The following is an 18,211-nucleotide window of genomic DNA, read 5'->3' on the forward strand; positions in this document are numbered from 1 at the left end:
CGTTCCGGAGGTCCGTTCTTAACCTGAAACTGTTCTTAACCTGAAGCACCACTTTAGCTAATGGGGCCTCCTGCTGCTGCCGCGCCGCCAGAGCACGATTTCTGTTGTCATCCTGAAGCAAAGTTCTTAACCCGAGGTACTATTTCTGGGTTAGTGGAGTCTGTAACCTGAAGCGTATGGAACCCGAGGTACCACTGTACTTCTAACCCTACAGCCTATATCTACTTCCAGAGCTATTCTAAGATTTAAATATTAACATATTTTTCAAATATTCTTTAAACTTCCTAATTTGTTACCGTGTGTGATAGTAAAGCCGTTGGGACAACTCACCACAGTTCGGACTGTGATGCAGATGTGGGTTTAGACCTGCCGGTTGTAGACTAATGCTTGCTCTCCTCTTTCTGTTTCTGGAGGGCAAGCAATACAGCAAAAATAGCAGAGCCTCGTGGCACCTTAAAGATTAGCACAGTTGTGAACATTAGAAAGGCCCTGCTATAGCAGCCCATTCGAGGAAGGTCTGTAGCTTAGTGGTAGAGCATCTGCTTTGCATGCAGAAGGTCCCAGGTTCAATCCCAGGCATCCCCAGGGTGCTAAAAACAGACATTAATTAACCATTGTGGAAGGATGTATTCTTAATTGCCTGCATGTGCCCTCGGATGATTGACAGGTGGGCGACCCTGCAGATCGAAAGTCAATGTTTCGGGGGAAAGGTCCTTCTTCCTGACATAATCCTTTTCTGTCTGCACGGATTGCTGTGTAAAGCAGTCAGGCAATTAGAGCCCTTCCCCGCTTCACAGTCTGAAATAATACAGCCAATCCAGTTGCATTGCAGGATGTGTTTCGGCTCTGAATCTCCGAAAGGCTTGCATGCCTGCTGAACATCTTCCGTTGATGTTGGGAGAGGAGAGTGGCTGCAAATGCAATTTGAGGGTGCCTGGAAAGTGGATACGCAGGATCGCTTGTGGGTGGTGCAGACATGTGCTCGGACGCTGGGAATGCAAACATCCATGTGGATGTTCAGAGCAACAGTTTCCAGAGCAGGCACGAGCTTTGCCATTTGGCTTTCGGACTCCTCCAGGCAGCAGCTGTCCGTGGGATGCCGCGTGATCTCCCTTGGCCAGCACACTCGGAAGTACAGGAAGTTGGGTCACGGCTGTGTGTGCCCTAGGACCTCTCCCTGAGATTTTAGCATTCATTAAAAGAAAAAGAAAAAAAAAAGATTAAGCCTCTGTAGCCCTTTTGCTTTCCAGTGATCTATGGCATGAATGGAGAACCTCTGGGTGCTTTAGAATTAGATGAATTCATAGAGGATCAGATTATGAATGGCTTCTAGCTATGCTTTGCTTCTATAGCAGGGGTCAGCAAACTTTTTCAGCAGGGGGCCGGTCCAGTGTCCCTCAGACCTTGTGGGGGGCAGACTATATTTTGGAAAAAAAATATGAATGAATTCCTATGCCCCACAAATAACCCAGAGATGCATTTCAAACAAAAGGACATATTCTACTCATGTAAAAACATGCTGATTCCCGGACTGTCCGCGGGCTGGATTTAGAAGGTGATTGGGCCGGATCCAGCCCCTGGGCCTTAGTTTGCCTACCCATGTTCTATAGTTAGAGGTAGTAGTAGTTGTTGGCTTCCGCCCGTCTCGATATATAATGGAGTGCACCTCTGGGGGTGAAGTCAGAGGTATTGCCAAGAATGGTTACAAAGGAAACTTCCTAACACTAGCTGAAACTGTTTGTCCACCCAGTCCAGTATTTTCCTCTCTTGTGTGAATGACAGGAGCTCTCCAGGGTCTGGGGCAGGGAAGCGTTTATTCTAGGGGTGAGAAAGCTGTGGCTGATGCTGCTTTTATCCCAACTGCCATCAACTCCACCCAGCATGCCCAATGGTGAGGGACGATGGGAGTTGGATTCCGGCAACATCTGGAGGACCATAGGTCCCTCACCCCTGGCCTGTTTCATCCCCTGCTACCCTGAGTAACTGGAAATGGCTGGGATTGAACCTGGCACCTTCTGCATGCAAGACAGATGTTCTGCTCCTGAGCTGCGGTCTCTCCACAGATCCTAAGATGTGACTTGTGGGCTCTTCTCAGCTTGGTGGCTTGGGAGCCTGAGCAGGCCTGCTTCTGACCCTTGCTGTTTTTGTTTAGCTAGGATTGTGCCTCAGCAGAGCTTCTGCGTCGGTCCTGAACCTCAACTGCAGCCTGGTCCTCTTGCCCATGTGTCGGATTCTCTTATCCTTCCTCCGAGGATCTCGGAAGGTAAGAAAGAACCATGTGGGTATAGCTAGTGAGCTAGCACAAAGCCAATGGGAGGCTGCAGGTGACAAGCTCACCTTCTGACTTTTGCTTTCAATTCCTTGTGGGGTGGCAGGGAGGTTGTATCACCACATTTAATGAGTCACTTTCATTGCAGTATCCCATCCCACCTCCAAGACACAATTTATGAGACACCTGGATGCTCAAGGCTGAAGATGTTATGTGTGAGCTAATTGAAGATTAAAGGCATACTCAGAGGACAGGGATGGAATCATAGAATCATAGAATCATAGAGTTGGAAGAGACCGCAAGGGCCATCGAGTCCAACCCCCTGCCAAGCAGGAAACACCATCAGAGCACTCCTGACATATGGCTGTCAAGCCTCTGCTTAAAGACCTCCAAAGAAGGAGACTCCACCACACTCCTTGGCAGCAAATTCCACTGTCGAACAGCTCTTACTGTCAGGAAGTTCTTCCTAATGTTTAGGTGGAATCTTCTTTCTTGTAGTTTGGATCCATTGCTCCGTGTCCGCTTCTCTGGAGCAGCAGAAAACAACCTTTCTCCCTCCTCTATGTGACACCCTTTTATATATTTGAACATGGCTATCATATCACCCCTTAACCTCCTCTTCTCCAGGCTAAACATGCCCAGTCCCTTAGCCGTTCCTCATAAGGCATCGTTTCCAGGCCTTTGACCATTTTGGTTGCCCTCCTCTGGACACGTTCCAGTTTGTCAGTGTCCTTCTTGAATTGTGGTGCCCAGAACTGGACACAGTACTCCAGGTGAGGTCTGACCAGAGCAGAATACAGTGGCACTATTACTTCCCTTGATCTAGATGCTATACTCCTATTGATGCATCCCAGAATTGCATTGGCTTTTTTAGCTGCCGCGTCACACTGTTGGCTCATGTCAAGTTTGTGGTCAACCAAGACTCCTAGATCCTTTTCACATGTACTGCTCTCAAGCCAGGTGTCCCCCATCTTGTATTTGTGCCTCTCATTCCCCCCCCCAAGTGCAATACTTTACATTTCTCCCTGTTAAAATTCATCTTGTTTGTTTTTGCCCAGTTCTCTAATTTGTCAAGGTCGTTTTGAAGTGTGATCCTGTCCTCTGGGGTGTTAGCCACCCCTCCCAGTTTGGTGTCATCTGCAAATTTGATCAGGATGGGCTTCCTGTATCCCCCCAAATATCTCTGGGCTCCAGCTACAGCCAGGAAGGCTAATGATCAGGGAAGAGCTTCTGACAATGATCTCTGTGTGCACTAGTGGTGGGGAACTGGTGATGCTCTTGAGTAGAGCTGGGTGTGCTGGGCCCGGGGGTAACCCATGAAACGCGGTCCAAGACCAGACCAGAATCTGAAGGTTCCGCTAGGAGTCAGTCCGACAGGGCCAAGGCAGGAGACAAGGCAGGAAACCAGGCAGACAGGTACAGGATCTCAGGCAGGATGTAACATACAGCAATGTTGCTCCCGCAACCTGGGGCGGGGTCCAACAGCCTATTATATTTGTCGGGGTAGCGGCCGGTCCTGATCCCCCGGCAACTCACCTCCCTGTTTCACCTGAAGGTGAGCACTCCTCCTGCAAGTACTCAGGTCTCTCTTTCTCTCAGACCTTAGTATCTGCAGCTCGGGAGATGTTGGTGGGTTACTAGATCCAGGGGCCACCTCAGTCTTCCCTGACCCAACCGGTAGTGGAGCAGCTGTAAGTGATGGCCCAGCTGAAGACAACGAGGTAATCCCCACATCTGGAGCCAGGGCAGGCTCAGGCCCCTGACTCAGCCCAGCTGGTGTTTGTTGCAGGGCAACCTGTGCAGACTGGGGCTCTTCAGGATCAGACCCCAGACTTGGTTCAGATGATGCCTGAGGCAAAGGATTCGGTGCAGACTGAGACTCCTGTGGTTCCAAGTCTGAGCCCGAGTCCCAGGCCATCACACTGGGGGACCTTTGGCCCTCCAGATGTTATGCAACTGTCTCCACCCTTGAGCATTGGTTGTGCTGGTGGGGCTGATGGGAGTTGGAGTCCAGCCTTGCTCCAGAGCACTGTTCCTCAACCATTAGTCCTCAGATGTGTTTTGACTACAACTCTCATCATCCACAGATAACTTAGCCAGTGGTCAGGGAGGACATGAGCTCTAGTCCAACAACACCTGCAGTCCCAAGATTGGAAGACTCTGCTCTTAGAGCAAGGCTGGGGAACCTTTGGCCCTCCAGGTGTCATTGGAATACAGTTTTCATAATCCCCATCCAATGTAGCCACTGGTCTACAGCTGACAGGAGCTGTAGTTCAACAGGGAGCAGGGATGTGGCCTTCCAGATGTGGTTGGACTTATCCCTGACCATTGGACTGATGGGATCTGTTTAGTCCAGCATCTGGAGAGCCATAGGTTAGACCAAGAGTGTGCAGGCTTCAGACTTGTTTTGTTCAAGAGCCTTGGGATCCACCAGCCAGCTGAAAGAGACGTACACTGAGAATTCACTGTGCCCGTGAATTCCTTTTGAGTACCAGAGCTGAAGAGAACTCACAGCCCTCCTGTAAAAATAAAATAAACCCCAGCTTCCTTCACTTCGTCAATATAATTTAAGGTGCAGTGGAGGGGATTCATTTTTATTGCTGCTTTAGTTGCGCAACCGGGACTCAGAAATCCTTGCCGATCTACTGCAAATCACCTCAATATTTACCAGGAGAGCTGGGTCTGTCTTCTTCTCACAAACTGCTGATTCACTTTGAGGTGAGAACCGCTGGCTCACTTGCGGACTTCTTTTTCCAGGTGGCAAGCCGAAAAACCAGGAGGCTTCTGGACAAAAGCAAGACGTTCCATGTGACGTGTGGTGTGACGATATGTGTCTTTTCAGGTATGTTCGTTCATTGACATAAGCGGCAGCTCTCGCTAGGAAGTCCACTAAGCATTACAAGGGCTCTGTGGCTTTTCTTCAGATGTACACAATGGGGTAGCCTCTTTCCACACTTCTTCTTACCCACCTGTGAGAGTTTTCTCAGATTTGCCAGTGTCTCGGAGGAGGAGGTCTTTGTCTGGGCGCATGGGGAGTCCAAGCTCTGCAGAGTTGTCTTTGATACTGCACATGAAATCCTGCTGAAAGCTTTATGGTGTAGAACGGATACCAGCATGCATCCAATTTAAATCATTCAGCATGGATGTTGGTTTCCTTTCGAATCAAGGACTGACAGCCCTTCAAAATAGTGGGCCAAAGCAGGGGACGTGGTTACCCTCCCTTTGGGCCAGGGGTGGGGGACCTCAGCCCTGGGAGACCCCCAGTTCCCGAGCCCAATTCAAAGTGCTGGTACTGAAGCCTCACACGGCTCAGGACCTCAATACCTTAAGGATTACCTCTCCCCATACGAACCGACCCAGTCCCTGCGTTTGTCATCTGAGGCCCTTCCCTATTCCCCCCGTCCCCGAAAGGTTCAGAGGGTGGCAAGATGAGCAGGGGCCATTTTGGTGGTGGCTCCCCGACTGTGGAATGGTGCCAGGTGAAAACATTCCTTTGGCCTTTGGCCATTAAATAATCTATGACCTGTTAAAGCTAGGGTGGGGGCCTGTTACCGTGGTACCTCGGGTTACATACGCTTCAGGTTACATACACTTCAGGTTACAGACTCCGCTAACCCAGAAATATTACCTCGGGTTAAGAACTTTGCTTCAAGATGAGAATGGAAATTGTGCTCCAGTGGCACAGCGGCAGCAGGAGGCCCCATTAGCTAAAGTGATGCTTCAGGTTAAGAACAGTTTCAGGTTAAGAACGGACCTCTGGAACGAATTAAGTACTTAACCTGAGGTACCTCTGTACTATGATTGCTTTATTATTAGGCTGCCTTTTATTATGCTTTTATTATGTTTTATCATTGTGCTCCATAAAATGTGTTCTTAATGTTGTACACTGCCCTGGGATCTTTTGATAAAGGGCAGTATATTAACTTAATAGATAATGATGATGATGATGATGATGATAAAAAATATATAATACAGTGGTAACTTGGTTTACAACCATAATCCATTCCTGAGGTCCGTTTGTAAACCAAAACAGGTTGTTACCCAATGCACGCTTTCACCAATGGGGCCTCCAAAATAAATTTGTTCGTAATAATTAAAAAAATGGGTTGTAATCCAAAAAAAGGTTGCAAACCGGGACACACACTTCCAGGTTTGACGTGTTTGTAATCCAAGACGTATGCAAACCAAGATAGCACTATAGAGGGAGGGTGGTGGGGTGTATGAGAGTGTACAGAAACTATCCAGGTAAAATGTGCCTTTGTTGCTCTGCCCACTTCTGCCTCTGGCCCCGGCCATTGCTGGCAGGTGTCCTGCCAAAGGCTGCCCAGAGGGAAACGCGGCTGTGAATGAAAGGTTCCCCTACCCCTGCTTCAGGGGATGAAACCTTCTGAGAGCATTTTGATGAGCTGAGTTGTCCTCTCTTTTCTAGTGATCCACGTTGCTGCTCACCTGGTGAACGCTCTGAACTTCTCTGTGAACTACAATGAAGAGTTCTTGGTGCTCAATGCAGCCAGCTACCATGGCGAGGTGAGTGGGCAGGACTTCTTCTCCCTCCTCCCTGAAATTGCTGCCTCCCATTCTGCCATCATCAGGTGGCCCCTTGAAGCAGTGCTCTCAGGTGGCGTGCGCTCCCCATTCATTCGCCACTTTTGCACCAGGGTCACACACCCGACATCGCTCACTTATGTGTCGCAATGCCTGTATGCCCACAATAGGAGGATTGGAAGGGGCTGAGCCGTATCTACTGGGCTTTTGCCCTGAGTGAAGCCCCCGGAAAGGCACCATTGAGGCTCCTCACCTGTGTGTGTCAATAATAATAATAATTTATTTATATCCCTCCCTCCCCAGCCAAAGCCAGGCTCAGAGCAGCTAACAACAGTACAGTGGTACCTCAGGTTACATACGCTTCAGGTTACATACGCTTCAGGTTACATACGCTTCAGGTTACAGACTCCGCTAACCCAGAAATAGTGCTTCAGGTTAAGAACTTTGCTTCAGGATGAGAACAGAAATCATGCTCCGGCAGCGCGGCAGCAGCAGGAGGCCCCATTAACTAAAGTGGTGCTTCAGGTTAAGAACAGTTTCAGGTTAAGTACGGACCTCCGGAACAAATTAAGTACTTAACCTGAGGTACCACTGTAAAAATAACACAGTTTACATAAAATCACAATCAATTGATTGAAATACATTCTAAAATCAATTCATTCTAAAATCAATTCAGAGTCAAATTAATGGCATTGGGCTAGAGTTCTATGAGGATTACCAAAGGAGGGGGTCAGACTGTGCCTTGGCCAAAGGCCTGGTGGAATAGCTCTGTCTTGCAGGCCCCGCGGAAAGATGTCAAGTCCCGCAGGGCCCTGGTCTCTTGTGACAGAGCGTTCCACCAGATCGGGGCCACAGCCAAAAAAGCCCTGGCTCTGGTTGAAGCCAGCCTAACCTCCTGTGGCCCAGGACCTCCAAGATGTTTTTATTTGAAGACCGTAAGGTCCTCCGTGGGACATACCAGGAGAGGCGGTCCCGTAGGTACGAGGGTCCTAGGCCGTATAGGGCTAATGTGTGCAAAGTACATGCCAAACTGGGCCTTTGACCTGGGTGAAATAAAGCCTAGTTTCACCCCTGGGAAGGGGAACAAGTTTCTGTTCAGGTTTTAAGTGGCTTTTGTTTTGTTCTGGCACAGTGGCAAAAATGCATTTTTTTCATGTTCCTTTGTCGGGATATAAATGAAAAGCTTTTGGAGACTGGTGCTGTGGATCCGAGGCAAATTCTAAGAAAGCGTGGGGAAAACGAATGTGTGGTCAGGCCCTCATTTTTCTTTCTCATCCTGGATAACCCATCTTTCCTGAATGACTTTCCTCATTGCCCTGGGCTGCTCTTGTCCAGCCTTTGCTTCCTGTTTGGCTGGGGATGCTGTGAGTTCTGGTCCAAAATATCTGGAGGGCACCAGGTTGGCAAAGGCTGTTGTGGTCCATCTCTCTCTCTCTCTCTCTCTCTCTCTCTCTCTCTCACACACACACACACACACAGAGGGAGAAAGAGTGCTCCTAATCAGCATTCTGAAAGTGCTTGGATGTTACATATGATTTGAGGAAGTCAGCATTTCAAACACAGAAGCACCAGCTCTTGCCCAGAATACAGATTAAGTTATCCCTGGGTAAATTTGCTCAATAATTCATACTGTCTGTCTCTGGTTTCCAGGATCCCAGGAAACTCCTTTTTGCTACAGGTAAGTCAGCAAAAGCTACTGCAGGATTGTGTTGAATCAGCTAACTTTCCAGGCTACGCTTTGAAAAACAGAAATGGTCTAGTATTATAAATTACTAGATATTGCAGCAGCATCGCTGCTCTTCGCTGGAACAAAGAATAGAATTCCTTGTTGAAATGAGCAGCGATGTCTTGTCTTGTCTTTTTAACTTTGATTTTTTTAAAAAAATAAAAATAAAAAATCACAGTAACGTTTGTTCCATTCTAAAGATGTGACACATAATTGCTCCATACAGAAGATGGAGTCACAGTGTCTTTTTGCTGCGCATATAGAACGGAAAGTTTGCATCTTTCAAAATAATAATAATAATCTTCATTCTGTTGAATGGTCATGGACCATTGCTAGACATAGTTACTTGGAAGAAAGTCCCCCTGGGTTCATTATAACTTGCTCTCAGGTGTTAGTTACATAGGATTACATAGGATTGCAGTCCTGTCCACACATAGGCAGGCAGGCTGAAACTTAAATTTAACTAATGCAATAAATAATAACAGTGCTGGTTCCCCCAATACCCACTCTCCTTATTTTGGGAATTAGACTTTCCCCCCATCTGCAGATTATGTGGAAAACAGCCCTGAGTCGTTTGACCCTTTAGTTCTCTTTCCCCTCCTATAAAAACTACGCAAGACACCCTCGTTTGAAGTTTTTAAGAACATACAGCTTTTTCTTAGTGCACTTGCAGTTGCAGATTAATCTTCCCTGGAGGTTTTTAAGCAGAGGTTGGGTGGCCATCTGTCATGGATGCTTTAGCTGAGATTCCCGCATTTCACGGGGTTGGACTAGATGACCCTTGGGTGCCTTCCAACTCTACAATTCAATGATTTGATGATATATACAATGCAGGTGGATGTTTCTCTTACATAGGTCAAACTATTACAGGCTAACATTTACAGGATGACTAAGGCTGGATCTAGACATGTCAAAAAATCATTTCAGGAAAATGCATTATAAACTTCATAATGGGAAATTACGTTCCCGTAAAATGAGACTCTATATCGCCATCTGGTGTCACCATGTTATAATGAATTTAAAACGCTTTTTAATTTTTTTTTACTAATGTAGTTGGGTTATTAATGCAGCACAACACAAAATACACCTGCTGTTCTAGCTGTTTAACAAGACTGTTAATAACTGAGCCGACTGAAATAGCTGCCCCAGAGTCTTTGACCTCACAGGGTCACAAGGTTTCAAACATAAACCTTTTACACGTGCATTTTGGATGCTAACATCCGACACTGATAAAGTTCTGACCACTCTTGCAGTAGAGATACTGCCAGTTTCTATCCTGGTAGATACCCCCAACCAGAACAGCATAAGCTGACTAGGACCGATTTCAACCAAGAAAGCTTATAATACCTCCCTGGGGAGAGAGCATTCTGTAAGCAGGGAGCCACCACTGAAAAGGCCCTTTCTCGTGTCAACACCCTCCACAAAGCGTATACACAGAGAAGAGTCTGATATGATGAATGACTTTTTTTTTTAAAGAAATGCTAAGACTAGTGTACTTTCCCCCAATACACCCTACGACCACCGTTCTTATTTCTTTTTCAGTTCCTGGATTAACTGGGGTTCTTATGGTGTTGGTGCTCTTCCTAATGTCCACAGCCTCTACTTATGCCATTAGGTAATTGTATGTTTGTTTGTTTGTATTTAATCTGACCAAATGACTCTTAGTGAAGTGAGTACAGCTGTGTACATGCAACATTATTTTCTGCATTCATTCCACACAGAGATCTCGCTTTTATTTTCCTACCAAGTCCACCCACAATCTGGACCTGTTTCATATTTTATACCCCCGAAAAGCGCGTTTTCCCCAAACAAGTTTCACACTGGAAAGGAAAGCTCAGTGCAGATTGAGCCTGCGTTTCCACCCCCGGCGCATCCTTTTGAAAATGGATGGAGGTGGTCCTAGCACTGAAAGGTGTATCCACACCAGCAGGACTGCATTGTGGGTGGGCATATCCCATAATATTGCCATTGCCACTTCCTTCTTCCTTCAGCTGGGACATGTGCTGGGTAAGCAGGGGCAGCCCGGCCTGTTTCGCCCCCTGAGGTGAAACAGGAAGGTGCCATCCTGCGCTCATGCCACCCCCTCTGAAGCATTACTTACCAGGATCGTGTGACTGCGACTTATGGGTTTTGTTGAGATTGTACGAGAGCCCTGTGAGATTGTGAGGAGCTCTCAGATCTTGCAGGGCCCTAGCGAGTCCTTGTCAAAACCTGGAAGCCGCCACAGCCACTTCCCTTTGCTTCGGTGTGTGTGTGTGTGTGTAAGTGCCCCCCCCCCCACACACAGAGGCGCCCTTGGATTCTGTCACCTGAGGCAGCTGCCTCAGGCTGCCTCATGGACGGATTGGCTCTGCGGATCAGCTAATCAAGGGGAGGGTTTTCAAACATGTATCAAGTAGTCAAACTCAGTCTTGTGGACAGTAGGCTCTAGAATTAATCTAGATTGAAAGTGGCCCAATGAGGACAAGCACGGACAATTACAGAGGGAGAAAAATGGCTCTTGGAAGTACAAAGTGTGTGCGCAGCCATTGTGAACTTGTCTCATTAGCTTTGTAAGAGTAAGCATAAGAATGATAATTTATTATTTATACCCCGCCCATCTGACCGGGTTTCCCCAGCCACTCTGGGCAGCTCCCAACAGAATATTAAAAACATGATAAAGAAATCAGACATTAAAAACTTCCCTAAACAGGGCTGCCTTCAGATGTCTTCTAAAAATCGGATAGTTGTTTATTTCCTTGACATCTGGTGGGAGGGCGATCCACAGGGCGGGCGTCACCACCAAGAAGGCCCTCTGCCTGGTTCCCTGTAACTTGGCTTCTCACAGTGAGGGAACCACCAGAAGGCCCTCGGAGCTGGACCTCAGCGTCCGGGCTGAATGATGGGGGTGGAAAAGCTCCTTCAGGTATACTGGGCTTCTTTCTTTCCTTCTCTGTCCTTCTTTCTTTCCCTCTCCTAGTCTAGTCCTTCAGCAATCTAGATCATGCTCACTTTTTTTGGGGGGGGGCACAACCTCTCCTGGGAGTAAACAAAACATGTTTTTGCTTGCTCCAGATTTAAAAATAAAAATATATGATGTATCCAGATTTAAGTTGAGCAGCAACTACTTGGAATATGGCCTCCTCAGCATAAGTGACTTCAACAATGCAAAATGCTTTGATTGCCTAACATTTAATTGTACTTTGTTCCTTTCAGGGTTTCTGATTATGACATCTTCTGGTACACCCACAACCTCTTTTTTGTCTTCTACTTTCTGCTGATGCTGCATGTTTCTGGGTAAGTTATTGCCCTTGTTGATGAAGCCCAGCCACAGAAGCATGCCATAAAAACTGAAGCACGCCAGGGCAGGACAGGCAAAACCGCAGCTCTGGAGCTGTGTGAATTTAGCAGATTTCAAAGGAATGTTTTGAAATGAAGATGAGTTCAGCACCCATGCTATGGGCATTGGTGGTGAGACTTTACTACTGGTTTTGAAGTCATGGGACTAAGATACAATGTTGGTTTTAATGAGGAAACAAGCTGGGAGAGATGGCTTGAACGCAAATGGAGGAAAGATTCGAATGAATGCAACTGAACCCTGGTAAGGGCTCATTATCCAGCCTGCCTAGTGGCAGTGAAGGCCATTGCATCCTCATTATGTCGCCTGGTAGAGCTTTTCTGAGAGATCTGCATTGGCTCCCAGTACGTTTCCGAGCACAATTCAGAGTGTTGGTGCTGACCTTTAAAGCCCTGAACGGCCTCGGTCCTGTATACCTGAAGGAGCGTCTCCACCCCCATTGTTCAGCCTGGACACTGAGATCCATCTCCGAGGGCCTTCTGGCAGTTCCCTCATTGTGAGAAGTGAGGTTACAGGGAACCAGACAGAGGGCCTTCTCGGTAGTGGCACCCGCCCTGTGGAACGCCCTCCCTTCAGATGTGAAGGAAATAAGCAGCTATCCTATCTTTAAAAGACATCTGAAGGCAGCCCTGTTTAGGGAAGTTTTTAATATTTAATGCTGTATTGATTGGGAGCCGCTCGGAGTGGCTGGGGAAAATCAACCAGATGGGTGGGATATAAATAATAAATAATAATAATAATAATAATAATAATTATTATTATTGTTATTATTATTATTATTATTATTATTATTTTTTTCTGGGTTTTATGAAGCCTTTTACAGGCTGGCCCAAAGGAGGTGATAGAACCAACGGTAGCTCGCTGTGACTTGTTTGCAAAGCATTTTGAGGATAAAATTACTTGCATTCACCAAGACCTTGAATCTGCTGTTATAGCAGATGAATCTCATGGGGTGTCCAGAGCACAGTCTAGTCCTGTTGTGTTGGATGAGTTTCAGTTGGTAAGGCTTGAGGATGTGGACAAGGTGCTTGGATCAGTCAGAGTGACCACTTACCCTCTAGACCAGCCTTTCTCAACCTGTGGGTCCCCAGATGTTGTTGAACTACAACTCCCATCACCCCTAGCTAGCAAGGCCAGAGCTCAGGGATGATGGGAGTTGTAGTCCAACAACACCTGGGGACTCACAGGTTGAGAACCACTGCTCTAGACTGTTGTCCCTCTTGGCTGATAAAAAACAGCAAGGAGGGAACAGCTGGCTGGGCCAGGGAGGTGATCAATGCCTTTTTACAAGACGAGGTGGCCCTTGTCTGTTTGAAGGAGGCGGTTTGAGCATATTACACTAATTCTGGTCCGACTGCACTGGGTACCAGTTAGTTCCTGGGCCCAATTCAAAGTTCTGGTTTTGACCTATAAAGCCTCAAACAGCTCAGGACTACAATACCTCAAGGACTTCCTCTTTCCATACGGACCTACCTGGACCCTGAAATCATCTTCTGAGTCCCTTCTCAGTGTGCTTCCTCCTAGCAGGATTTGGGTGAAAACTAAGGGTAAATAGAAAAACAGACCGGGCAGGATTCACGTGCATGTAGACATATTAAGTAAAAGGTGTTGGCTCACCTGCGTTTCAAGGAATGATTCCTAACATACAAGCTAAGGAGGGTCATTTTTAAATTATTTGCCCATGTATGTCTTGTCCAAAATATCCTTAGTAATTATAAAGGCCAGAGTACAGTCATACCTCAGGTTGAATATGCTTCATGTTGAGTACATTTGAGTTGTGGTCCGTGGCAACCCGGAAGTAACGGAGCACATTACTTCCGGGTTTCGCCGCGTGCGCATGTGCAGACGCTCAAAATGACGGCATGCGCAGAAGCAGCGAAAAATGACGTGCGCGTGCGCAGATGTGCCGTTGCTAGTTACGTTTGCTTCTGGATGCAAACGGGGCTCCGGAACGGATCCTGTTCAAATCCGGAGGTACCACTGTATCTATATTTTGGGGGAGGGGGTGAGTTTCTAATCCTTAAAGCTGTAAAGTTATGCCTCAAAACTTGTGCTCATTGTGAGTGAAGTCTCTCAAACTGGCAGGATTTCCAGTGGATGGGGCTCTCTGCATAGCTCTTTGCCTCTCCCATGGCTAAGAAGAGTACAATGAACTGATGTGCAAATAAACAGATTACGTGGGTTTGCACAATGTAGGCCACATGCAAAACATTAGTTCCGCCCCCCCTCCCATCCCAGCTTGGTACATGTAAGCTCCGTCGAGACATCTAGCCTAAAACTGCCTTGACTCCACTTGTTCTCCTTGACATCTTTTTTTGGCTGTTTGAAAGCATCCTTCAGCATCCTATGTCATACATTCCGTCCCCTTTTGATATTTTTGCAGTTTGCCTCTGGGTCCTCTAAACCCTGGAATGGTACCCCCCCCCCAATGTTCCCATGTTCTCTCACTTTGCTGTTTTGGTTTCTGAAAAACAAAAAAGTGCAATGGGTGACTAATGTTTGGTCCGAGCCTAAACTGGCTGGTCCTCTGAGTTTAGCCAACAATAGCCAAGCTGGCCAGGGCCCAGACACATGCTCTCAATCAATGACATAGCAGACGTTGGAGTTATGGGAGCCTCTGGGACCATGTCCTCAGCTGGTGTTAATCACCTTTGTTCTCTTTGCTGCGATGGAGTTTTGCCAGTTGCCAGTTGCTCTGCCTGGATAAATGGCCTATATGTTGATGGCTGAGTCATTGCCACAACAAGAGCCAGATGGGCAAAACACTTCCTAAGACTTCATCTGCTCAGGCTTTGATCTAGTGCAGAACCGCCAGAGGAAAATGAATACTTGGCCATCGAGAGTGTGGAAGGGGAGCAGTTAGTGGATCTGCAATGAAGTTTGGATGGGGAGCAAGTTTGTAACAATACTTCTCCCTCCTCCCTCCCCATGGAGAAGCAAGTTGATTTCTTCAGTACAGGTTGGGGAAATGTGTAATCCCATGTGAGATCAGGGATCTGTGCTATTCTCAGACCATTGAGCCACCTAGCCAAGAAGAAAGAAGAAGAAGAGTTTGGATTTGATATCCCGCTTTATCACTACCCGAAAGAGTCTCAAAGCGGCTAACATTCTCCTTTCCCTTCCTCCCCCACAAGAAACACTCTATGAGGTGAGTGAGGCTGAGAGACTTCAGAGAAGTGTGACTAGCCCAAGGTCACCCAGCAGCTGCATGTGGAGGAGCGGGGAAGCGAACCCGGTTCACCAGATTACCACTCTTAACCACTACACCACATTGGCTCTTGGGCAACCAAGACTCCTCCATGTGAGGAGTGTTGAATGGTTTCTTTAAATGTAAAGGTTCATCATTGTTCCACTCCATGTGTATGTCTTTAAGGGGCCAGAGCAAGGGCCAGAGCAAGATAACGAGACCCGGCTTTACAGCTGTGTAACATAGCAGGTGCTGCTGAGTTGTATTTGATTAAGGTGTGTCAGCATTTGGGTAGAGTATATAAGGAGCAGCATCTAGCTCTCCCATTACCCTGGGGGATGGGTTGGTGGTTGGGTCATGTTTGTTTGTTAATATATTTAGTGTTAATGGAGTTTTTGTTTTTCTTATTAAAACCTTTAAGTTATTTTTGAGTCCTTTCTTTTTAATGCATGATCTCCCCAGCAAGCTCTCTGCAGCGCTACCATACTGCAAAAAGCCAACATCTTTGGTTATGGGCCCAGCTGCTGAGTGGATGACTGCATATTTTTGGACTCTGAGAAAGGTTTGAAAACTCCTTCTCCTGTTAGCGTAGTTTTTGTGGGTCTGGAAGAGTTCCAGAATGGTTGACCGGGTTCCAGAAGCTGAGAAGGCTCTGGTCTTCCCACAGCTAACAGATGAGAACTATAGTTTATGGTCCTTTCGGGTGGAGGCGCTTTTGACCTCTAGAGAAGTATGGACCTATGTAACTGATGACCCTCCTGACCCTGTAACTAATGCTTGGTCGAAAGGAGATGCAAAAGCCAGGGCGATAATTAATTTGGCAGTCAGCGACCAGCAAGTAGTCTATATAAGAAATAAGAAAACTGCCAAAGAAATGTGGGACAGTCTTGCAGCGGTGCATGTTAGAAAAGAGTCAGCGTCTGCATTGACGTTTTTCAAGCAGTTGTACCAGACGAAGTTGCAGCCTGGTGGTGATTTGGCAGCACACTTGAGACGTCTGGAGGCAATACGCGGCGAGTTAATTCGAAGGGACATGGAGATACCTGATATTCAGTATGTTTTTATCATCCTTTGTTCCCTTAATGAGGACTTTGATGGTATAGCTAGCCAGATATCTGCTGTTCCACCAGCACAATTAACTGTGGAAGGGGTAACGGCAAGATTAATGGGCGAGTTGGATAGAAGGGAGGCTTGTGCCATAAGCACTCCTGTTTCCAGAAAGAATGAGGAACACCATATGCAAACCTGTGGTGATACAACTGCATTTAAAGCTGCAAAGCGTTGTTGGTTCTGCAATAAGCAAGGACATTTTGCAAGGGACTGCAGATCCAAAAGAAAGCAAAGTACTCCCAAGCCTGTTTCTGTTCGTCAATCACGGTCGTCAGCCCAGCAGCCGGCATCGTATAGTAGGGACAGAAACGAGCCGCGAGCTTTTCACGCTCGGACTAAACATCGTAAAAGAATTAAAGGTGCCAAGTGGAAGTCTTTTGTTATCGACTCAGGAGCATCGCAGCACGTCTGCAATGATCGAAGCTTGTTTATTTCTTTCGAAGAGGAAATTGGTAATGTACATTTAGCCAATTCACAAGTCTTGCAGTCGCTTGGCAGGGGTACCGTTAAACTTGACTCTTTAAACATTACAATAGCGAACTGCATTTACTGCCCGTCAGTGGACAATTTATTGTCAGTAAGGTGCTTTGCCCGTCAAGGCATAACTGTGCGTTTCTTAAAGTCTATGTGTGAGTTTTTCGAGGGGAACAAACGTCTATTGTATGCCCGGGAATCTGATGGTTTATATAGACTGTATTTTCGCACCTACTCCCAGTCGCCTATAAATTGCAGAGCAGCACAGTTAAGCCAGGGGTTGAGGAATGTAAGACCACATTCTGGGTGTGTCCACATGGCGCACAGAATTCTGGGACACCTGAATTTTGCTGATGTAATTAAGACAAAGAATATTGTCGATGGCCTCAACTTAAAACCATGCAAATTCTTTATGCAGTGTCTATCCTGTTGCAAGAATAAGATTAAGGTTGCACGCAAGGGTAGGTGCTCAGATAGGAAAGTAACTGAGGCATTTGAGCGTGTACATTGTGATTTAGTTGGGCCACTCCCACCATCATTAGGAGGTTCTAAGTACTGGCTTACTCTCATAGACCAGTATAGTAGATATTGTTGGACTTATGCAATAGCTGAGAAGTCCCAAGCATTTGAGAAGTACAAGGTTTTTTGCAACTGGGTAAAAACGCACTTTAACAAACCTATTAAGAACCTGTTTTCTGACCGGGGCGGGGAATTTGTTTCTGAGGATTTTGAGAAATTCCTGGAAGCGCAGGGGACTACTCATGAGTTATCTTGCCCCCGAAGTCCCTGGCAAAATGGGCTTGTTGAAGTTGTGCAGCGTGACCTGCAGGCAGGGGTTAAAACTTATCTGCACGATGCTAATCTGCCCAAAGACTTTTGGGCTGAAGCACTCCATGCCTTTTGTTATGTGAGAAATCGCAGTTATCATTCTGGTTTAGATGTCACCCCCTATGAGAAGCTGTTTAAAAAACGCCCTAATCTGAAATACCTACGTATTTGGGGTTCAGATGTAATTATGCATTATCCTGCTAAGCAGAAATTGGGTGAGCGTAGTGTACAGGGAAAATTAATGGGCTACCAGCAGGGGGCGTACAGAATTTACATACCAGCAACTGGCAAATTTCATATTACCAGAAGCATGATACAAACTGTAAATTGGAATGGAGTTGCTGTTTTCCAAGATACTGATGGTATAAATGATACTGAGGAAGAAGAGGAAGAAGCAGCAGCAGTAGCAGGAAATGGTGCTTCTGAATTAATGGGGAAAGACAAAAAGCCTGTTGGATCTGATAATTTGTTTGAGGATTTAAAGTCACAGGCACCTGAGGAGAGGTTAGATTCTCTTGAGTTTTCTGACCGTGAGCTTAGCCTACAGGCACCTCTTCAGTCTGACAATGATGATTTACAACCTGAAACTAGTAGTTCACTTAGTCCCATTAAGTCTGAGGAATCTGACTCTCCTTCCGGACTGAGACGTTCAGATAGAAAGAGGCAGAAGCCGCAACGTTTCGCAGATGAACATTTTAATACTGTGTATGCCAATAAGGTGGTTTTTGAGCCAAA

At 46.6% G+C, this 18,211-nt stretch overlaps 1 protein-coding gene across 5 annotated transcripts in view; it reads left to right on the forward strand.

Moving 5' to 3' along the window:
• NOX4 (NADPH oxidase 4) overlaps positions 1-18,211 on the forward strand; it is a 106,640-nt gene that overhangs the window by 15,623 nt on the left and 72,806 nt on the right. For 3 of the 5 annotated variants that reach the window (XM_083499689.1, XM_083499691.1, XM_083499690.1), the window contains 6 exons: positions 2,157-2,263; positions 5,027-5,111; positions 6,699-6,796; positions 8,465-8,492; positions 10,083-10,155; positions 11,736-11,816. In XM_083499689.1, coding sequence (XP_083355815.1) covers positions 2,222-2,263; positions 5,027-5,111; positions 6,699-6,796; positions 8,465-8,492; positions 10,083-10,155; positions 11,736-11,816 — 407 coding nt within the window. In that variant the 5' untranslated portion in view covers positions 2,157-2,221. Of the gene's footprint in view, positions 1-2,152; positions 2,264-5,026; positions 5,112-6,698; positions 6,797-8,464; positions 8,493-10,082; positions 10,156-11,735; positions 11,817-18,211 lie in introns of all 5 variants that reach the window. The other 2 variants (XM_083499687.1, XM_083499688.1) reach the window with 1 other exon arrangement.

The sequence above is a fragment of the Podarcis liolepis genome (genome assembly GCF_965112155.1).
Source record: "Podarcis liolepis genome assembly, chromosome: 4".
NCBI lineage: Eukaryota > Metazoa > Chordata > Lepidosauria > Squamata > Lacertidae > Podarcis > Podarcis liolepis.